This window comes from Rattus norvegicus, chromosome 16 (genome assembly GCF_036323735.1).
Source record: "Rattus norvegicus strain BN/NHsdMcwi chromosome 16, GRCr8, whole genome shotgun sequence".
NCBI lineage: Eukaryota > Metazoa > Chordata > Mammalia > Rodentia > Muridae > Rattus > Rattus norvegicus.
Genome location: NC_086034.1, coordinates 58,506,458 through 58,530,400, shown reverse-complemented (window position 1 = coordinate 58,530,400; position 23,943 = coordinate 58,506,458). Strand labels below are relative to the sequence as shown.

Sequence of the window (23,943 nt, the reverse complement as noted above, 5' to 3'; positions counted from 1 at the left end):
CCAGTTCTTTCTCTGATTCCTTCAATAGGGGACCTATTCTCAGTTCAGTGGTTTGCTGCTGGCATTCGCCTCTATATTTGCTGTATTCTGGCTGTGTCTCTCAGGAGCGATCTACATCCGGCTCCTGTCGGTCTGCACTTCTTTGCTTCATCCATCTTGTCTAATTGGGTGGCTGTATATGTATGGGCCACATGTGGGGCAGGCTCTGAATGGGTGTTCGTTCAGTCTCTGTTTTAATCTTTGCCTCTCCCTTCCCTGCCAAGGGTATTCTTTTTCCTCATTTAAAGAAGGAGTGAAGCATTCACATTTTGATCATCCGTCTTGAGTTTCGTTTGTTCTAGGGATCTAGGGTAATTCAAGCATTTGGGCTAATAGCCACTTATCAATGAGTGCATACCATGTATGTCTTTCTGTGAGTGGGTTAGCTCACTCAGGATGATATTTTCCAGTTCCAACCATTTGCCTACGAATTTCATAAACTCGTTGTTTTTGATAGCTGAGTAATATTCCATTGTGTAGATGTACCACATTTTCTGTATCCATTCCTCTGTTGAAGGGCATCTGGGTTCTTTCCATTTTCTGGCTATTATAAATAAGGCTGCGATGAACATAGTGGAGCACGTGTCTCTTTTATATGTTGAGGAATCTTTTGGGTATATGCCCAAGAGAGGTATAGCTGGATCCTCAGGCAGTTCAATGTCCAATTTTCTGAGGAACCTCCAGACTGATTTCCAGAATGGTTGTACCAGTCTGCAATCCCACCAACAATGGAGGAGTGTTCCTCTTTCTCCACATCCTCGCCAGCATCTGCTGTCACCTGAGTTTTTGATCTTAGCCATTCTCACTGGTGTGAGGTGAAATCTCAGGGTTGTTTTGATTTGCATTTCCCTTATGACTAAAGATGTTGAACATTTCTTTAGGTGTTTCTCAGCCATTCGGCATTCCTCAGCTGTGAATTCTTTGTTTAGCTCTGAACCCCATTTTTTAATAGGGTTATTTGTTTCCCTGCGGTCTAACTTCTTGAGTTCTTTGTATATTTTGGATATAAGGCCTCTATCTGTTGTAGGATTGGTAAAGATCTATTCCCAATCTGTTGGTTGCCGTTTTGTCCTAACCACAGTGTCCTTTGCCTTACAGAAGCTTTGCAGTTTTATGAGATCCCATTTGTCGATTCTTGATCTTAGAACGTAAGCCATTGGAGTTTTATTCAGGAAATTTTTTCCAGTGCCCATGTGTTCCAGATGCTTCCCTAGTTTTTCTTCTATTAGTTTGAGTGTGTCTGGTTTGATGTGGAGGTCCTTGATCCACTTGGACTTAAGCTTTGTACAGGGTGATAAGGATGGATCGATCTGCATTCTTCTACATGTTGCCCTCCAGTTGAACAAGCACCATTTGCTGAAAATGCTATCTTTTTTCCATTGGATGGTTTTGGCTCCTTTGTCAAAAATCAAGTGACCATAGGTATGTGCGTTCATTTCTGGGTCTTCAATTCTATTCCATTGGTCTATCTGTCTGTCTCTGTACCAATACCATGCAGTTTTTATCACTATTGCTCTGTAATACTGCTTGAGTTCAGGGATAGTGATTCCCCCTGAAGTCCTTTTATTGTTGAGGATAGCTTTAGCTATCCTGGGTTTTTTGTTATTCCAGATGAATTTGCAAATTGTTCTGTCTAACTCTTTGAAGAATTGGATTGGTATTTTGATGGGGATTGCATTGAATCTGTAGATTGCTTTTGGTAAAATGGCCATTTTTACTATATTAATCCTGCCAATCCATGAGCATGGGAGATCTTTCCATCTTCTGAGGTCTTCTTCAATTTCTTTCCTCAGTGTCTTGAAGTTCTTATTGTACAGATCTTTTACTTGCTTGGTTAAAGTCACACCGAGGTACTTTATATTATTTGGGTCTATTATGAAGGGTGTCGTTTCCCTAATTTCTTTCTCGGCTTGTTTCTCTTTTGTATAGAGGAAGGCAACTGATTTATTTGAGTTAATTTTATACCCAGCCACTTTGCTGAAGTTGTTTATCAGCTTTAGTAGTTCTCTGGTGGAACTTTTGGGATCACTTAAATATACTATCATGTCATCTGCAAATAGTGATATTTTGACTTCTTCTTTTCCGATCTGTATCCCTTTGATCTCCTTTTGTTGTCTGATTGCTCTGGCTAGAACTTCAAGAACTATATTGAATAAGTAGGGAGAGAGTGGGCAGCCTTGTCTAGTCCCTGATTTTAGTGGGATTGCTTCAAGTTTCTCTCCATTTAGTTTAATGTTAGCAACTGGTTTGCTGTATATGGCTTTTACTATGTTTAGGTATGGGCCTTGAATTCCTATTCTTTCCAGGACTTTTATCATGAAGGGGTGTTGAATTTTGTCAAATGCTTTCTCAGCATCTAATGAAATGATCATGTGGTTCTGTTCTTTCAGTTTGTTTATATAATGGATCACGTTGATGGTTTTCCGTATATTAAACCATCCCTGCATGCCTGGGATGAAGCCTACTTGATCATGATGGATGATTGTTTTGATGTGCTCTTGAATTCGGTTTGCCAGAATTTTATTGAGTATTTTTGCGTCGATATTCATAAGGGAAATTGGTCTGAAGTTCTCTTTCTTTGTTGTGTCTTTGTGTGGTTTAGGTATAAGAGTAATTGTGGCTTCGTAGAAGGAATTCGGTAGGGCTCCATCTGTTTCAATTTTGTGGAATAGTTTGGATAATATTGGTATGAGGTCTTCTATGAAGGTTTGATAGAATTCTGCACTAAACCCGTCTGGACCTGGGCTCTTTTTGGTTGGGAGACCTTTAATGACTGCTTCTATTTCCTTAGGAGTTATGGGGTTGTTTAACTGGTTTATCTGTTCCTGATTTAACTTCGATACCTGGTATCTGTCTAGGAAATTGTCCATTTCCTGAAGATTTTCAAATTTTGTTGAATATAGGTTTTTATAGTAAGATCTGATGATTTTTTGAATTTCCTCCGAATCTGTAGTTATGTCTCCCTTTTCATTTCTGATTTTGTTAATTTGGACACACTCTCTGTGTCCTCTCGTTAGTCTGGCTAAGGGTTTATCTATCTTGTTGATTTTCTCAAAGAACCAACTTTTGGTTCTGTTGATTCTTTCTATGGTCCTTTTTGTTTCTACTTGGTTGATTTCAGCTCTGAGTTTGATTATTTCCTGCCTTCTACTCCTCCTGGGTGTATTTGCTTCTTTTTGTTCTAGAGCTTTTAGGTGTGCTGTCAAGCTGCTGACATATGCTCTTTCCTGTTTCTTTCTGCAGGCACTCAGCGCTATGAGTTTTCCTCTTAGCACAGCTTTCATTGTGTCCCATAAGTTTGAGTATGTTGTATCTTCATTTTCATTAAATTCTAAAAAGTTTTTAATTTCTTTCTTTATTTCTTCCTTGACCAGGTTATCATTGAGTAGAGCATTGTTCAATTTCCACGTATATGTGGGCATTCTTCCCTTATTGTTATTGAAGACCAGTTTTAGGCCGTGGTGGTCCGATAGCACGCATGCGATTATTTCTATCTTTCTGTACCTGTTGAGGCCCGTTTTTTGACCAATTATATGGTCAATTTTGGAGAAAGTACCATGAGGAGCTGAGAAGAAGGTATATCCTTTTGCTTTAGGATAGAATGTTCTATAAATATCCGTTAAGTCCATTTGGCTCATGACTTCTCTTAGTCTGTCTACATCACTGTTTAATTTCTGTTTCCATGATCTGTCCATTGATGAGAGTGGGGTGTTGAAATCTCCCACTATTATTGTGTGAGGTGCAATGTGTGTTTTGAGCTTTAGTAAGGTTTCTTTTACGTATGTAGGTGCCCTTGTATTTGGGGCATAGATATTTAGGATTGAGAGTTCATCTTGGTTGATTTTTCCTTTGATGAATATGAAGTGTCCTTCCTTATCTTTTTTGATGACTTTTAGTTGGAAATTGATTTTATTTGATATTAGAATGGCTACTCCAGCTTGCTTCTTCTGACCATTTGCTTGGAAAGTTGTTTTCCAGCCTTTCACTCTGAGGTAGTGTCTGTCTTTGTCTCTGAGGTGTGTTTCCTGTAGGCAGCAGAATGCAGGGTCCTCGTTGCGTATCCAGTTTGTTAATCTATGTCTTTTTATTGGGGAGTTGAGGCCATTGATATTGAGAGATATTAAGGAATAGTGATTATTGCTTCCCGTTATATTCATATTTGGATGTGAGGTTATGTTTGTGTGCTTTCATTCTCTTTGTTTTGTTGCCAAGACGATTAGTTTCTTGCTTCTTCTAGGGTATAGCTTGCCTCCTTATGTTGGGCTTTACCATTTATTATCCTTTGTAGTGCTGGATTTGTAGAAAGATATTGTGTAAATTTGGTTTTGTCATGGAATATCTTGGTTTCTCCATCAATGTTAATTGAGAGTTTTGCTGGATACAGTAACCTGGGCTGGCATTTGTGTTCTCTTAGTGTCTGTATGACATCAGTCCAGGATCTTCTGGCCTTCATAGTTTCTGGCGAGAAGTCTGGTGTGATTCTGATAGGTCTCCCTTCATATGTTACTTGACCTTTTTCCCTTACTGCTTTTAATATTCTTTCTTTATTTTGTGCGTTTGGTGTTTTGACAATTATGTGACGGGAGGTGTTTCTTTTCTGGTCCAATCTATTTGGAGTTCTGTAGGCTTCTTGTATGTCTATGGGTATCTCTTTTTTTAGGTTAGGGAAGTTTTCTTCTATGATTTTGTTGAAGATATTTACTGGTCCTTTGAGCTGGGAGTCTTCACTCTCTTCTATACCTATTATCCTTAGGTTTGATCTTCTCATTGAGTCCTGGATTTCCTGTATGTTTTGGACCAGTAGCTTTTTCCGCTTTACATTATCTTTGACAGTTGAGTCAATGATTTCTATGGAATCTTCTGCTCCTGAGATTCTCTCTTCCATCTCTTGTATTCTGTTGGTGAAGCTTGTATCTACAGCTCCTTGTCTCTTCTTTTGGTTTTCTATATCCAGGGTTGTTTCCATGTGTTCTTTCTTGATTGCTTCTATTTCCATTTTTAATTCCTTCAACTGTTTGATTGTGTTTTCCTGGAATTCTTTCAGGGATTTTTGCGATTCCTCTCTGTAGGCTTTTACTTGTTTATTAATGTTTTCCTGTGCTTCCCTAAGTGTGTTCATGTCTTTCTTGAAGTCCTCCAGCATCATGATCAAATATGATTTTGAAACTAGATCTTGCTTTTCTGGTGTGTTTGGATATTCCATGTTTGTTTTGGTGGGAGAATTGGGCTCCGATGATGGCATGTAGTCTTGGTTTCTGTTGCTTGGGTTCCTGCGCTTGCCTCTCGCCATCAGATTATCTCTAGTGTTACTTTGTTCTGCTGTTTCTGACAGTGGCTAGACTGTCCTATAAGCCTGTGTGTCAGGAGTGCTGTAGACCTGTTTTCCTCTCTTTCAGTCAGTTATGGGGACAGAGTGTTCTGCTTTCGGGCGTGTGGTTTTTCCTCTCTACAGGTCTTCAGCTGTTCCTGTGGGCCTGTGTCTTGAGTTCACCAGGCAGCTTTCTTGCAGCAGAAAAGTTGGTCTTACCTGTGGTCCCGAGGCTCAAGTTCGCTCGTGGGGTGCTGCCCACGGGCTCTCTGCAGCGGCAGCAACCAGGAAGACCTGTGCCGCCCCTTCCGGGAGCTTCAGTGCACCAGGGTTCCAGATGGTCTTTGGCTTTTTCCTCTGGCGTCCGAGATGTGTGTGCAGGGAGCAGTCTCTTCTGGTTTCCCAGGCTTGTCCGCCTCTCTGAAGGTTTAGCTCTCCCTCCCACGGGATTTGGGTGCAGAGAACTGTTTATCCGGTCTGTTTCCTTCAGGGTCCGGCGGGGTCCTGCCGCTCCTGGGCCCTCCCCCACGGGAGCCCAGAGGCCTTATACAGTTTCCTCTTGGGCCAGGGATGTGGGCAGGGGTGAGCAGTGTTGGTGGTCTCTTCCGCTCTGCAGCCTCAGGAGTGCCCACCTGACCAGGCGGTTGGGTTTCTCTCTCCATAAACATATCTTTTTAAAAAGACTAAAAACATATTTGTTACCAGATCTTTAGTGCGAGATGTATACAGGTCAAATCCTATCCATTAGCGAAAGAGCTGTTCTGATGTGTTTCACAATCAAAGGCATCAGTCACTTCCTGGGTCAAACTTTATGTGATCTGGCTTGAAAATTATACACTGTTAAATGCTAATGATTTTCCTATACACCAATGAAATAACTGAGCTCTACTAAATTATTTAGGATATGTTTTCAAACTTTTGCAAAATTTAATAGTAGATTACATTAATATTATTGACCCACAGTTAAGTGGTCTTTGTACGTTAAGAATCTGTACATTTTAGAGGCAGCATTCTCTCCATTTTCTAAGTGCCATAGCAGTAGCTCTCAACCTTCCTAATGCTGAGACCCTTTAATACAGTTCCTCATGCTGTGGCAACTCCCAACCATAAAATGATTTTGTTACTACTTCATTATTGTAATTTTGCTACTGTTCTGAATCATAATATAAATATATGATATGAAAGATATCTGGTATGCAACCCCCAAAGTGTTCATGACTCACAGGTTGAGAACCACTGTACTATAGGATTGGGGAAAATCATATTTCTGACAGCATTACCTTGCTAAGTGAACCTGAAGTGATGTGTACTCAACAGGTATTTCTTGCCTTTCAATTAAATGTTGAGGCTGAATTTGAACAACTAAAGGGAAATTTAAGGCCAACTGGGCTGTTTAGCAAGATCAAGACTAAACTGACCTACATGAAGAGATAATTCAGTGGTAGAACTCAGGTTCATAGTGTATGTGCAAGGTTGCAAGATCCTAGGATTGATTCCGTAACTACAGTTATGTGTGTGTGTGTGTGTGTGTGTGTGTGTGTTTATATGTTTATAATTTATTTTATTTTTTTCCTATGCATGCATCAATGTTTTCTTACCACTTTCAGTTATATGTGTATGGGCATCATACACAACACACACACACACACACACACACACACACACTCACACCATTGCTCCTTTTTTGCAGGGCTAGGGGAATTTTCCAGAAGGATTAGGTGACCCTAATATGATGGTAAGGGGCAAAGCCGTGGCACAAGTTTAGTTTTGATTGGCTTCTATGTCAGTTTTGTTATATTTGGTGATACCTTGAAGAGTTTCAATAATCAGCCTTGTTCTGGCCTTGTTATCTCCTCTAGCTGGGTGTCCAGGAGCTGACTCAGCTCCAGACTTATCCTCCCTAAGTCATGGCCGTCACTGATCAACAGCCCATTGTCAGTGGTTTCCTCCGAGGAGCCCAGTTTGCTTCCAGGAGATGGGGGATTATTCCCATGGTTTTTCTCTCTTAGTGGACCTCTCAACTTCTCCATAGATAATATCATCAAGTTTCTAACTGTACTTTCTTATCCCTTTGGATTGTGTCTTCTCTTGCTTCTAGTTGAGAGAGAGAGAGAGAGAGAGAGAGAGAGAGAGAGAGAGAGAGAGAGAGCGCAAAACAAACAAATGTGCTTACCTGGTGTCTTAGTCAGGGTTTCTATTCCTGCATAAAACATCATGACCAAGAAGCAGGTTGGGGAGGAAAGGGTTTATTCAGCTTACATTTCCACATTGCTATTTCATCACCAAAGGAAGTCAGGACCGGAACTCAAGCAGGTCAGCAAGCAGGAGGCCATGGAGAGATGTTTCTTACTGGCTTGCTTCCCCTGGCTTTTTCAGCTTGCTTTCTTTTTCTTTTCTTTTCTTTTTTTTTTTTTCCATCTTTATTAACTTGAGTATTTCTTATTTACATTTCGATTGTTATTCCCTTTCCCGGTTTCCAGGCCAACATCCCCTAAACCCTTCCCCCTCCCCTTCTATATGGGTATTCCCCTCCCCATCCTCCCCCCATTGTCGCCCTCCCCCCAACAATCATGTTCACTAGGGGTTCAGTCTTGGCAGGACCAAGGGCTTCCCCTTCCACTGGTGCTCTTACTAGGATATTCATTGCTACCTATGAGGTTAGAGTCCAGGGTCAGTCCATGTATAGTCTTTGGGTAGTGGCTTAGTCCCTGGAAGCTCTGGTTGCTTGGCATTGTTGTTCATATGGGGTCTCAAGCCCCTTCAAGCCCTTCCAGTTCTTTCTCTGATTCTTTCAATGGGGGTCCCGTTCTCAGTTCAGTGGTTTGCTGCTGGCATTCGCCTCTGTATTTGCTGTATTCTGGCTGTGACTCTCAGGAGAGATCTTCATCTGGTTCCTGTCGGCCTGCATTTCTTTTCAGCTTGCTTTCTTATAGAACCCAGTACTACCATCCCAGGGATGGCACCACCCACAATGGACCGTCCCACCCTTGATCACTAATTGAGAAAATGCCTTACAGCTGGATCTCATGGAGGCTTTTCCTCAAGGGAGGCTCCTTTCTCTGTGATAACTCCAGTTTGTGTCAAGTTGATACACAAAACCAGTCAGTACACATAGGCTACTAGACAGTTTCAGTCTGCCCTTGAAAGATCTTTAATGTCATTTCCATATATCTAAAATTTCTAAATACTTTAATTTCTTTTTTGTTGCTTCAAAAGTTATTGATTTTTTAAACTTAATAATTTGATAAAATTAAATTAATAAAAAAGAAGTAAAATTTTAAAAAGTGTGCCCACACAGGCTTATATCTATTCACATATATAATATATAATATATGTGAATATATAAATATATTACAATATTTCTTTTTAAATTTTTCATATTTTAAGATGGTTCTTTTTAAAAAAACATTGTTATAATTTATGAGGGTATTTTAAAAGAGTTTCTGTGTTAATACATGTCCCCAAGTTAAATAATATTTTATGTTTATTTTCTGTGCCATCAAATACATTATTGCATATCAGTCTAACTAATTTTTTAAGAAAATTCTTTCATCATCATTATTATTATTATTATTATTATTCTTTTACTTCACAAGTTGTATATTAGGTTTCTGAGATGTGATAATATCAGATGTTTAAAAAAGCTCCTACAAGATAATGCCCAACTTTAACTTGCAAAAGGACAGTGGTTCCTTTGTTCAAACTGAACAAAGTCCTTTTCCGAACACAAATCTAAATTTTGCTTTGATTTTTCTTCTCACCGTCATTTTTGTATTTGCTCCAGACATGCATACAACTAGATAAAGTCAATATGCATTTCCTTAGGTTGATTATTTGATGTTATGTGTGTCTTCGTGGTGTGCTTGCATATGTATATGCATTCCCACATGTATGTGGGTACATACATGTGTACAGGTGCACATATTTGTGTGTGTGTGCATGTGCGTGCTCTAGGAGGCTCTCGGTGACATCTGGAGTCTTCTTTGATCTTTAGTCACTTTATTCATCAAGACAAGGATCTCTCATCTGACCCTACAGCTCACCATTTTGACCAGCCTTGCTAGCTTGTTTCTTCCAGGGAAACCCTTTCTTGAGTGTCAGTCAGGCTGCCACACCCACCTGGCATTTACATAGGTCTGGGATCTGAACTCTGGATCTCATGCTTGTAAGACAAATGCTTTAGATGCCGAGCCCACATCCATGGCCCTCAATCTTCTTTCAAAACCACTATCGCGAGAAGCTAGTGTCACTTGGCATAAATACAACTTAATAAATGATCATCAAATAAATCCTATAGCACGCTAACTAAATTCACTTGCATGTCAAAGAGAATTTAGTGTTATTTGACTCTCAGACCATTTTCTATATTCAAAATGGACATTTCTCAGAGTTGGGGATCGTCACTTCAGCATAACCCAGAATGCAAGAAGACAAAACAGAGTGGTTCTCTCATGGAGAACCACTGGTTTAATGCCTTTCTCTTGTAGTCCTTGGTTGTCGTGGGTCCTTCCTGAGACCATCTTGCATTGCAAGATTTCTGCATTTCATTCTTTTGAGGAATATTCAACAGTCCAGTTGAGTTGACTTGGAATCCTGATTGTTTTTTGTCAGTCCTGAAAACCATCAGTTTCCTGCAAAGCCGTTGAGAGAGTCACAGAGCCACCTCCTTACGGATTCTCAGACCTGGACAGAGAACAGTTCAAACTCCGGGAGATGCAAAGCCGGTGAGGGTGCACTTGCTTTTCGTTTGATAGCCTGGGTTCTTAAGAGGTAAAGGAGGAGGAAAGTCTGTTGCACCGCCTCAAACCTTATTGTTGGGTGAGACTCCCATCAAACGCTTAGATTTCACCCTTATTATGGCGAGTTAAAAATGGTAAGTGATTCACAATACAGAGTCTTCAAAGTGAAAGAAAACGATCTATTCAGGATGTGATAAATGTCTCCAGAAATGGATTTTAAATGCTGCACTTTTGTCTTTTACCTTAAGAATCCCATCTAGTTTCAGCCTATCTAAAGTGATTATGCAATCGCCTTAACTTCAGCTGCTTTGGGCTCCTTCACCTCTCACTCCCCGTTCCCCTTCTTGCTGACGATTTTACTAATTTTTTTATTACTTCAGGCACTATAATCTATTAACATAGAACAAGCAAGCAAGATTTTGAACTCAGAAATAATTACCAATCTCGGTCTTTTAATGGCATTTAGATTTTGTTTCTTTATCTTTACAGTATCAATGTTTGTAAGGGTTAAATGCAATAGTGTGACTATAATGCAGGTAGGTGTGTGTGCGTGCGCGTGCGTGTGTGTGTGTGTGTGTGTGTGTGTGTGTGTGTGTGTGTGTGTGTGTGTTTGGTGTCCCAACAAATGAATACAAACCCACAAATCTAACTAAGGTCTTGTTACCTAGAAGGGTTCAATTTTAATCATTCATATTTAAACCTTAACTTGTTTTTACTTTACTCCCTTTCATTTTCAAAATTCACATGTGGGTTCATTATACTTTAAGGTGCTGAGTGATTTATTTGGGATCTCTCTGGTATTCAGTGATAGTTTGAACAGAACAGATAGCCCTGAGTAAAAATTCTAGTTGTTTAACATCTGATCTCAGCCACATTGTCCCAAAATGTAAGGTTTTCTTAGCAAACCTTAGTTATTTTTAAAAATGCATTTGCCTCGTGATTTGGTCTCTCTCACTCTCAGACATAATAGTTCTCTTTCCCGGCTGTGGGAAGGATGAGGCACAGTAATTGATGGTGCTTATTTGGCTTCTGAACACTAGTTTCCATAGAAACAAAAGAGTGGTGCAGGGGCAGTTGTCAGGGAGGCTCACAAGTCATTCTTCCAGGAAGGATTTATACTTCACCTTACAGAACACATTAACATACTGCTGACTTCTTGTTTAATGTGCTATTAATTACTTGGCAGTTAGGTTGGTTTTTATTGTTTTTCAATTGCTAAGTCAAGAAGCTAAAGGGTGAGGTAAAGGAGGTAAGAAGGACATGAGAAGGAAGGGAGGGCAAAGACTGCTTTCATCTGGTGAGAAAGGGAGGAGGCCAGGAAGTCAAGGGAATGCGGTGCCTGCTCCTGCACATCTTTCTTTCCTGTGGTCCCCTGCCTCCTTAACGAGCTCTGTCTGCCCTCACTGCCCCTATTCTGGGTGTGTGTGTGTGTGTGTGTGTGTGTGTGTGTGTGTGTGAGAGAGAGAGAGAGAGAGAGAGAGAGAGACAGAGACAGAGATAGAGACAGAGACAGAGAGACAGAGAGAGAGAGGGAGAGAGAGGGAGGGAGAGAGAGAGAGGGAGGGGAAGAGAGACACAGAGAGACAGAGAGAGAGAGGGAGGGAGGGAAGGAGGGAGGGAGAGAGAGAGAGGACTGATTTAACTAATACTGTGTAATTTGCGAATGTCTAACGTGTTTCTATGAATCAAAAATGAATACAATATACAAAACTTTTTGTTATTATTCTAGAGGACCTTTATAGCTAGAGGTTTTGTGGGGTTTTTTTTGTTCAAAGAAGCCAAAAAAAAAATCTTAATTCATGTTTTTTAAGGTATGAGCAACCCTGCATTAACTATGGAGAACGAGACTTAACTCTACAATCAAAATAAAACCACTCTTGTAAAGTAAGATGTTTAGGCTTTATTGTTATACTTTATTCTTAACAGTTTCCTAGTTTCAAAGAGTTAATAGTTTCCATGAACAATATTTATTTTGAATGACCTGGAAGATATCTTACTTGACCTATGGGATTCCATGAACCATGTTGGACATGGACATGGACCTAGCTTCAGAATTAGCCAGCATATATGCTAACTTAACAAGCTATAGAAATAAGTTGATGGAAAAGTGACAGGCATGGATCCTATAACAAACATCATCTTACATTTTGCAGGATCATAGAATTAACTTTTTCTCTCATTGAGGGTTATCATCATATCTTTGATCATCTATAAGCAAGTTCTTACTTGGTCTAAGTATTAGATGACTAAGTCTTGTCAGAACAAGCTTCCTCATCCCCATTTTGGATCACTCACTGGAGGAACTCATTATAGGTCATCTTTAATAACTGACCCTGATCATTTTCTTAAAATTATAATAACAAGTAAACTTGTGTTTTCCAATAAGTTTCCTCAAACCCTATTGTGTTTAGAAGCCTGTAGTTAGCACAATACACCTGTGCATCCACTAAAAAGCCAGTTCTCTCCCAACACATGCAACACTAGAATAGATACAATGTAGCCATATATGGTATGCACGCCTGTAATCCTGGATCTCAGAAAGAAAGATGGCTGCAAGGTCATGGTCAGCCTTGTCTGCATAAGGAGTTCCCAGCAAGCCAAGCCACATGAAAAGATCCAATCTTTAAAGCAAGTAAACAAAGAATAAGCACAATATAGCCAAGTTAAACATCAAGCATTATAAACACAACCTTCCATTTTAAAAACTGCATTCTAAAATCTTCAGTTTTAAGGGAGGCATGGGATTGCTGTCCAAAATAAAATAATTTGGATCAACATGATTATTTATGTTTTTAAGTTTACTTTGCTTGGTTTTGATAAATAACTATGTAAATAAGGGCAAAATACAGAAGTTCATTTAATCTAAAAAAAAATTCAGGAGCAGAGGCAGGTAGAGCTTTGTCGGGGTCAAGACCAGCCTGTGCTAAATAGTGGGTTTCAAGTCATTCTGAGCGTCGCAATGAGACTCTGTCTCAAGGGTGGGGGAGACACAAATTAAATTATAAGCTGCCAGTTGAGTAGTGTTTTGGCTTTGGGAAGCCATGGGTCACCTCTGAATATATGATATTACAATAGATCAGACTAATTATAGCAATGGTTAGGAAGGTGAAAATGGAACATTCTGAATTGTACTAAATTCCAAGTAGGTATTACTACATTTCTAGAAAAGATCCTAAGAGTAGACCTATGAATGCAAAAATATGAAGTACTAGTTAATCCTGCAAATAAAACATTTTATTGGGCTGGAGAGATGGCTCATTGGTTAAGAACACTGCTGAGGTCCTGAGTTCAATTCCCAGCAAGCACATGGTGGCTCACAACCATCTACAATGTGATCTGTAGCCCTTTTCTGGTGAATCTGAAAACAGCTATAGTTATACTCAGATACAGAAAATAAATAAATCTTCAAAAAAATTTATAGAACACAGTTGTGTAAGACACAGAGTCCCCCAGGTTTGTTTACAGTATTTTAAAACATTGGTTATAATTGATAACGCTGTGTCTAAGTCTCCTTTGCATTCTAATATTCTGACACTGACCAGTGTTGTGTTTGTTAATAACTAAGCCCAACACATTTCACAGAGACAGCAATATGGGATCTCAATAAATAGTCGATAGAGATGATTTGAGCAATTAAAATTAAAAACCCACAGAAGGTTGATTTTATTACATTTGAACTTATAAAGTTGATATTTGTAGCCAAATGGTAGCAAAATCAACTGCACACACCTTAAAAAAATAAAACAAACAAAAAACCACCAAGTAATTTTTTTACATGCTTCTCTTTTAAGTAACAACCATCACCAGAAACGTTTTTAAATTAATTTTTTCCTACGATAGGGACTGCTGGTATACAGCCCTCAGCACCAGTTCTTTGAGAAAGGCAGACAAGCAATAGAGTATGTAATCAAAAGCAAGGCCAACGTTTGTTTATCTTTGGCAATTCTTCTGTCTATAACTCTTTCCTATTCTAAATCTAAAATTGGCCTCTGGTAATTAACTCCTGCTGCTTAGGAGAAGGGGATAAAGACAGGAATTAACTCAGAACCCTTCAATGATCAGTGAGTAGCTCAGAGTTTCATTAACTCTTTGTGAACAAGAGTAAAAGGAAAAGAAAGCCATGCAGACAGAAAGAAAATCTTTTGCACATTCAACTCACACAGACACAAACACACAATCTTACACACACGCACACACACACACACACACACACACACACACACACACACACACACACTGGTTGCATCCCAACTACCTGTCTCATCAACTCCACAAGGATTCACTCACTCATTCAGGATGAAAAAGAAGCCCCAACCTTTATTGCTCAAAGAAGAAACTTCTACCTTTTTAATGCTGAAAGTAAGAAAAAGCCCTTCCCTTATTGTCATTCTTAGATCTTATACTTTCCCCGGAGAATTGATTACATGGTCTTCGAAGTATCTTCACATTCCATATGTTCATAACAAGTTTTTTTTTTTTTTTGGTTCTTTTTTTTTTCGGAGCTGGGGACCGAACCCAGGGCCTTGCGCTTCCTAGGCAAGCGCTCTGCCACTGAGCCAAATCCCCAACCCCCATAACAAGTTTTAAGACACTAATTTAAGTCATAAATTGAGAAGGAGTTACAGCAGAAATGTTTACCATATGTTCCTACTAAGACTAGTACCTGACTAAACATTTATTCTCTGTTACTAGCTCCATAAGTTCATTAAAAGTTTAAAACAATAATTCTTATGTCATAAATTAGCATTGTTTTATCAAGAAACAAAATCATCTTCCTTGAGTCTCATTAATTTTACAGTTTTGTATAGGTAAACAAGTCAATATTTTATTTTTTGTCCTCGCACCTACAATAAATTGTCCATTCCCAAGTTCATGACCTTTAGTTACCAGATAGTAATCTCATAGCTAACTTAAAGGAATGTTTCCCCTAGTCATAAAGTTGTTCCAAGCCTGCTTTCTTATCCTAGCACAATTAGCCTGTGACACATGAAGGTTTACAAAGCCCTATTTGCAGCTTTTCAGAGGGCTGGAAATTACTTTTATAAATTTAGGAATTCTATAAAATCATTATCGGGAATTGTGAAATCATCAACGCGTCTATAAAGCATTGCTACATGTGAGTATGTCTTTCTTGATCTGCAGAACATCTGCCCAATAGGGTGAGCTAATATAATGTCCAGGAATCATTAGATTATGTAATAGTGACAAGAAAGGCATATTAGCAGCCAGAAGCAGTCCTGGGCCAAAATCTCTGAAGGCCCTGTAATTCAGAGTTTACCCATGGCAGCCATGCAACATGGTGAGCCATCTCCAGAAAACTTACTTGCCTGCCTTCACTCTTTCCTCGATGGCTTCTGATAGGGGACTGTTTGTTTTGGGCAAAGTCTCATTTGGCTGCCTCAGAACTCACTGTGTAGACCAGGATAGTCTCGAACGTATAGAGACCTATCTGCCTGCCTCTACTGCCACTGCCTTAGCTATGGTAGGATCAAAGGCATTCAGTACCATGTTTACTGATACCACTTGCATTGTGTCTCACATTTGCAAGTCACATAATTCATGCATTCATGAAACTGTGTCTAGGGAGGCTAGAGAGATGGCTCAGTGGTTGAGAACACTGGCTGCTCTTCCAGAGGACCTGGGTCCAATTGCTAGCACCCACATGGCATCTCACAACTGTCTGTAACTCCAGTTCCAGGAGATCTGACACCTTCACACAGACACGCATACAGACAAAGCACCAATGCACATAAAATAAAATATAAGAAATTATGGAACCGTGTTTAATGTTGATGGGCCTAATACAGATTGTCAAATGGTATCTTCTATTTTTGTCCTTTTGAACTACATTAATAAATGCTCTGCAGCTTTGGTAGAGATGCTGGGGATGGATAGCCAGGGCGTTGTACATTCTAAGTAAGCACCATACCATACTGTGCCATACCATACTGGGCCATACCATACCATACCATACCATACCAGTCCCAAGCTTAGTCTGTGGCCTTTTACAGATTTTTTTTCTCATTTCAGCATAATTTACAAATAGTTGTATATTTCCTGGAATGCACTGTGATGCTAAAGCATTAATTTTAATATACCCAACCCTCCTTATTGTAGAACAGAACATGTAAACGTGCTGTGATATCATGTGTATACGTTTCCTTAAGTTTCCCTTAACTCTTCAGATATTCCTAATCTTCAACTGTCCTCAGAGGGATGAACAAAGAATTATCTCCTGGAACTAGATAGTCGTGCAGAAACTTGTTCATTACCCTAGACCTACCAAATCAGAATCTACATTGACAGCGCCTTGAGTAAGAGCATCTGTTATGTGTGTACATTAAATCTGGAGGTGTGTATTCAAGAAGGCCTCCACCAAGCCTTGCATCATGGGAAACAGTTTGCAACAGGGTGTGTGATAATGTAACAAATGTAGAATAAGTTGCTGGTTTTGTGTTTAACATAGTCTCATTGGTTTTTGTTTGATTTTTAGGTACCAAGGCTGTGGAAGACTGGAACAAGCTTCCAATTGGATGGCACCATTGGCCAATTGTCCCTTTGGCTAAATATGCGAATTTTGTCTTCAGTGATGGGGATCAAACACAGCACTATCAAGAATTTCAAGTAATCACCAAACTGATGCTTAAAACAGAACACTGTTTATTCCAATATATAGACTTCTGTAACTAATACAAATTACTATTAACCTTCAAAAGTAATTAAAAAAATATTTTTTGCCAAAAACTGAGAATAAGTTTATGGGCCAGTTTTCATTCAGATATTCGGGTTGTCTAATTTGTCACATAATCTCATTATTTGGTATTCTGTTTTAGAAAATTTAGGTTAATCTTAAGATTTAAAATTTTTCAAGTCACTTTATCATGCTAAGCTGTATTTGGGAGCAGGTAAGAAATCATCCTTCCTTAATTTTTTTATGATATGAAACTACCTTCATATGAGAGAGCTGCATTAACTATGAATTCATTATGGAGGCCACCTACAGCTAAAGGTTATCTGTCCTTGGTGGAAGGCTTTAATTCTAGTTCTAGACTTTGTCTCCCATTAGAAAATTCGAACACTGAAGCTTGAGCTCTCTGTTCAAAACAATTGGATAAAAACTTTTGTCAGAATTAATATAATATTTTGACAAAGAACTTATATGAAGAAATTTATTTTCATGTGTTCTCATTTGAAATCAGAGGGAATATATGCTAATTCTTATCAAGATTGCCTGGTAATACTCTTTTGTTGGTTTGGATGTTATCAAATCTGTTTTTTCACTACTTGCTAGGTGTTATTGTGAAATGACTGAGTTTCTAAGCATTTCTGATAGATTCAATCGATTTTTCCTCCATGCACACCTGTATCATCTCTGTGTCTTTTCATCAAAACTATAGTTGTTGATATATATTCTTCCTCAAATGCCTATCAAGATTAAATTATGCAAATCATTTAAAAATGTGGAAGTTTGGTTTACCGTGAACTAAACGACATGCTGTTTAGAAATGTAGTTTAAGGTAAACTAAAATAATGTGTTTGTTGATGCCAAAACATTTGGCCTCAGTAAATACACTCAGAAGCTCTTGTGCCTTGAATGCACTATTTACAAAAAGGAAAACATCTCATTAAAAAAAAAAGTCTGGGAAGTAAGTTTTGTAAATTAACCATTAGAGTAGTGAGCTGTGCTATTCCTTTGGTACTAATTTTGAGAATTTCAAGTAGATTAGCTTTTTTTTTTTTCTTAAAAAGGCTAGATAATTGACATACACAAGAATTCACTACAAACTGAAAGACCTGGAGAGAATAGAATAATGGAAGATCATTGCAATTACTCAGCCTTGCTAGAGCCTTTGGGAATTTTAGGAGTGTTTAGGAAGAGATGATGTCAGTTCCTCGTGTTCCACTTGGGCGCAATGCTGGGCATGAGGGTGAGGGTTGCTTTCACATGATTTCAAGCTAAAGCCTTTGATCTGACAATCTACTTCGAAAGACTCAGAGGATGAAGTGTGCTTTCCCTTTCGTCTTTAAGCATGTTTGGGTCATTTGTCATTACCGGAAGTGCCAGACTGGAGCTCATAGCTCCCGCTAGAAGCCTTTTGGGCAGCAGCATGTGGTGTATTCGAAGATCTATGCAGCAGATTTTCTGATAGCACAGTGCTCCCTTATCCATCTTCCAGGACAAGAGTCTGTGAGCATGTCCTTTTATCAAAGTGGTAGCTGGTGGGGAAGGGGAGGGTTTACATTCTACCCTGCTAAAATACTGTTATTTCTGCTCTCTTTACGTCGTTTATGTACTTATTTTAAACACCTAAGTCCATAGTCCTAGGAGTCAAAATGGAAAAACATTTAAAAAATAAATTTTTTTCAGTATGTTGTAATGGTTATTTCTGTTTCCATCCAGTTATTTAACCTTTGGAGTTTGTTGGTCATTTGGTTGTAACTGGAGGGATAAATGAAGGGAATGACTGCACATCTCATCAGAAGTCTACTGCCATCTTGCCTGGGTGGACAAGCATAGAATAAATATGTCTGCACTCTCTACAGCATCTTAAACACTTCACTTGAAAAGATTTGTACAGACACACACTCCGAAAGTCCTGATTTATGCTTAAAACTATCATTTCCATTTTCCCCGATTTAAGAGCTCTTTCCGTAAAGGCAACAGGATTTAAGAAACCATTCCTTTAAAAGTATTGAATAAGTGTTTCATGTATTTGCATTCCATCTATTGCAGTATCATAGAAGAGGACTGGTTTGTTCAACGATAGCACTCGCATCAGAATACAACGATGCTGTCTTCCCACATCCTTGGATTTCTTTGTGATATTCTCTAATGAATATCTCTGTTTGTCTTCATTATCTACCTAGATGAAATTGCCTTGGCACTGTCAATACCGTTCAAGAGAGGCTTTTGATAATAGTCTACTGGAGCTACTATTGACAGCATCCATGCCAACCATTTAGTACTAGCACGTCTCCCTGGAGACGGGATGAAGGATCACCTGTTAGACAATTCCGAGGACAGCTGGGAGTATACTGTAAAACTTAAGTACACGGTAACCTGTAGGTATCAACTGTTTAACAACAAGCGACCTCCACCAAGGAAATCAGGTGCAAAGAGTTTACTAACCAAGTTTATAGAGAGTAATCTAACATGCAATTTACATTTTAAGAAAACATAGAAAAGATGTTGTGCTATTATGTTACAAGTTAGTCACTTTTCCCATTTTTAAGTATGGGTAAACTTTGTTGGCTGAATCTGTAGTCTGTATTTATATCCTGTGTAATTGTTTACCTATGAAAGCAGTGCTTTTGACACCTCATTGAGTTTTCTTAAGCACAGAGGCATATGCACAGATCAGTATCAGTGGGGCGGCTTACACTATAAAGCACGGCAGTTTTCCCAGAGTAGCCTTTCCTTCTCCCCACCTAGAATGTATTCCGATGAGCCAATATTTTGTACAAAGTGACAAAACTGAACAATGATCTTACACACACACACACACACACACACACACACACACACACACACACACCCCACACTAACGTGTCTGTACATTAGATCCCTTTGTGGAAACTCATACTTCTTAAGTAACTCAAACCGTGAACCCTTTCTTTCCAGGGGTGGTTGTTTCTTGTAGTCTGTGCTTGTGTACAGTGGGTGCCACTGACATGATGAACGCATGTGCTCCAGGCGTTCCTGTGGTTATACACACGATTGAGAAGCGCCTCTCAGCACAGCGCTGTATACCAGGAGGTTCTGAAATTATCTGGGTATCTGTCCCCCTGGAGTCCCTTTGAGATGTGAGTGGAGGATGCTTGACCATCACAGAGCCCACACAGTAACAGCTCAGTCTCTAAGCCAAAATTTGCAAGATTCTCGAAGATTCCCTTCTCCGTAAACCACTTCAGGGGTGGGGCAGGAAGGTAGACTCTGATTGGTTGCGCTGCCTGCCAGTCATACAGAGAGGTTCCTGAGTCTTTACCCTTTTGGGGATGATTTTTGTTTGTTTGTTTGGTTGGTTGGTTGGTTATGTTTGTTTGGTTTGCTTGTGTTTTTTTTTTTTTTCTTTTTTCTTTATCAACACAGCTGCTTCTGAGTTCTCTCCCCATACCCTATTAGTAACTCGATAAATACTCTTCACCAGGTCGGTCTTTGGTGCAGTCATTATTTGCTGGGTTCTCTTTCTGGGATGAGTAGTTAAGTGTGTCTGTCCTATCAGGAAGAGACTCTCATACAACAGAACTTCATTAATACTTAGTAATTTATTTGACATATAAAGGTGCTTATTTAAACTGAGGAGAAAAAAAATGCTCCAAAGTATAATTAAAGACTAAATTAAAGAATGAACTTAACCCTGGAAAGTTGCAGTTCCTGTTGACTTTGGTTCAGTTATTAAAATGATGGTCTCACAAGTTTTGATTAAATGTTTTGTTATTGGGTTTTGTTTTTTTTTTCCCCCTCTATTTTCTACCACTATTTATGGCTCCTTACCGGGCAATCTTAAAGAATCTTAACGAGCTTAATAAAACTTTTGCCAACGGGGTAGTGGTGGCACAGGCCTTTAATTCCAGGACTTGGGTGGCAGAGGCAGGTGGATCTCTGGAGTTAGAGGCTAGCCTGGTCTACAGAGCTATAGAGGGTTAAATATTACTCTATGCGGGTTAAAAGGCTTGAAGTGAACCCTTGGGCAAGCTGAGAAGACAGGGAAGAGCCCTCAGTGGCAGCAGAGACAACTGAGGCTCAGGCAGAGCACAGGGACTGTTTTTATATGTAGGTATGCTGGTGATGCTGACAGCTAATAATGTAAATTTCTTGTTTTGATATGTAGGTCTGCTGGTGATGCTGACAGTTAATAATGTAAATTTCTTGTTTTGAAAGCAAAACTAGCAACAACAACAACAAAAGCCACTACTGAAATAGACCCCCATTCAAAGAACTTAGGACTGAGGTCAACTGTGATGCAAAATATTTTGTCCTGGGGTTCTTCCAATGGGGAGCTTCTGAAAGCTTAAATTAAAGGGAGCCCTATTTCTTGCCATGGTACTGGAAAGGGGGCCCTTGTCTTTTGAAAGAGGAGCCACAACAAGTTTAACCTTTCTCTTCTGATACAATATAGCTGGAGACTACATTCACTGAGTTACTATGTGTCAAGGAGGACGGTATTGCCTGGGGATCTTTGCAAAGCCATTAAAGAGTAACTGCAGAAAAAAAATGTATTTGGTTCATGCAGCCAAAAAAATAAAAAACAAAAAACTATTTTTACAACTTACTATAGGACAGTGTATTTCCCTTTATGCTACATCTTACATAAAACAGAATATAACAGAATAACTAATACCAAATCATCTCGCAAATGGAAACTCAGAATGAAAGTATAGAAAAATCCTATGATTAACTGTTAAGGTAACTCCTAACTTAAAAGAATTTTAAAGGCTGAAATAATGGATGATTTGCATAAACTCCTGCATTGCTACATTCTGTTACATGTAAATGTCTCATATACATTATACCAAGAAGATTTAAAAATCATGACACAAAGTACCTCCATTTGGGGGAAATAATCCATTCTTTTCCAACTTAGTAAATTATAAATATACATTCATCTTATGAAAGTGAGGTGTTTATTGTTTCTATTTATAACTTAATTCCACTTCAGATTGTTTACCTCGAGGGTATTGCAGATCAAATAACCAACAGGACATATAGGAGCCCCAGAGTTTTCCACAGTAGAGAGTCTACAAATTTTTTGTTTGTTTGCTTTTTGTAAAAGGATAGATAATATTTTGGACTGTATGAGGTAAAAGATAAAAACAAGGGCACTACTCTGGTAATTACACGGGATAAAAAAAGTTTTTTCCCATTATTTATTCACTTTACATCCAGAGGGAATCCTCTCTCCTCCCAGTTGCCCTCCACAACCTCTCCCCTCCCCTTCTACTCTGTCAAGGAGGAGGCCCCTCCTGTGTATCACCCCACCCTGGCACATCAAGTCACTGCAGAACTAGGGCACCTCCTTTCCCACTGAGGCCAGACAAAGCGATTCATTTAGGGAATCCACAGACAGGTAACAGATTTAGGGACAGTCAGCACTCCAGCTGTCAGGGACCAGCAGGAAGACCAAGCTGCACATCTGCTACATATGTGCAGGGAGCCTAGGTTCAGCCTGTGCATGTTCTTTGCTTGGCGATTCAGTCTCTGAGAGCCCCAAGAGTCCAGTTGAATTGACTCTGTTAGTCCTCCAGTAGAGTTCCTATCCCCTCCAGGTCCCTCAATCCTTCCCCCAACTGTTCCATAAGACTGTCTGAGTTCTGCCTCTGCATCTGCTTCAGTCAGCTACTGGGTGGAGCCTCTCAGGAAACAGTTATGCTAGGCTCGAGTCTGCAAGCATAACAATATCATTAATACTCTGCAGGGTTTGGTGCTTGCCCATGGGATCGGTCTCAGGTTAGAGCAGGTATTAGTTGCCATTTCCTCAGTCTCTGCTCCATGTGTGTCCCTGCAGTCCCTGCACTTCTTGTAGGCAGAACAAATTTGGGATGGAAAATTTTGTGGGCGGGTTGGTGTCTTTTTCCCTTCTGAATGCAGGAAGTGACCACTTCACGTCCCATATCCCCTACTGGTAGGAGTGTCAGCTAAAGTCACCCCCACCGATTCCTGAGAGCTTCCCCCATTCCAGGTCTCTGGCACATCCTAGAGATGCCTCCCAATACCAGTACCTACTGTGTAAGTTCTTTGGGGTGTGGTTTACCTCCCTCAGGATGAAATTTTCTAGATCCATCCGTTTGCTTGCAAATTTCATGATGTCCTTCTGTTTAATAGCTCAGCAGTATTCCATTGTATAAATGAACCACATTTTCTTTATTCTTTGGTTGAGGGGCATCTAAGAAGTTGTTTCCAGCTTCTGACTAATAATGAATAAAGCTGCTATGAACATAGCGGAGCATGTGTCCTTGTGGGATGGTGGAGCATCTTTTGAGTATATGACCAGGTATGCTATAGCAGGGTCTTGAGGTAGAAATATTCCCAACTTTAAGAGAAAACTGCCAGACTGATTTCTAGAGTGGTTGTACAACTTTGTACTCCCACTAGCAATGAAGGAGTGTTCCCAATGTTCCACAGCATCGCCAGCATCTGCTGTGCTGTCACTTGAGTTTTTTGATCTTAATTCTGATGTGTGGAAAGTGGAATCTCAGATGATCTCAGAGTCGTTTTGTTTAGCATTTCCCTGATGACTAAGAATGTCAAACATTTCTTTTTTTTTAAGATGTGTGTGTGTGTATGTGTGTACACACACACATACACACACACACACACACACACACACACACACACACGCACATACGCACACACTGTAGCTGTCTTCAGACACACCAGAAGAGGGTGTTGAATCCATTACAGATGGTTGTGAGCCACCATGTAGTTGCTGGGAATTGAACTCAGGTCCTCTGGAAGTGCAGTCAGTGCTCTTAACTGATGAGCCATCTCTCCAGCCCAAATCAACCCTTCAAAAACACTTCTTTTAAGTGCTTCTTAGCCATTGGAGATTCCTCTGTGGTGACTTTTCTGTTTAGCTCTGTACCATGTGTTTTGATTGGGTTACTTGATTTGTTGGTGCCTAACTTATTAAGCTATATATATATTGTATAGAAGTTATATGTAAAATGTTAGCCCTCTGTCAGATGTAGGGTTGGTGAAGATATTTTCCCAATTGGTAGGCTGCCATTTTCCCCTACTGACAATGTACTATGCCTTAGAGAAACTTTGCAGTTTCTGAGGTCCCATGTATTGATTGTTGATTTTACTGCCTCAGCCATTGGTGTTCTGTTCAGCAAGTTGTACCAATACATTGGTAC

General features: G+C 39.5%; 1 protein-coding gene across 3 annotated transcripts in view; it reads left to right on the top strand.

The window, feature by feature from the left end:
• The window catches only part of Zdhhc2 (zinc finger DHHC-type palmitoyltransferase 2), a 69,600-nt gene extending 51,130 nt beyond the window's left edge, over positions 1-18,470 (top strand). For 2 of the 3 annotated variants that reach the window (XM_008771288.4, XM_039094197.2), the window contains exons 10-12: positions 9,959-10,071; positions 11,898-11,970; positions 16,580-18,470. In XM_008771288.4, coding sequence (XP_008769510.1) covers positions 9,959-10,071; positions 11,898-11,938 — 154 coding nt within the window. In that variant the 3' untranslated portion in view covers positions 11,939-11,970; positions 16,580-18,470. The remainder of the gene's footprint in view (positions 1-9,958; positions 10,072-11,897; positions 11,971-16,579) is intronic. The other variant, NM_145096.3, reaches the window with a different exon arrangement.
• Positions 18,471-23,943: the final 5,473 nt, after the last annotated feature.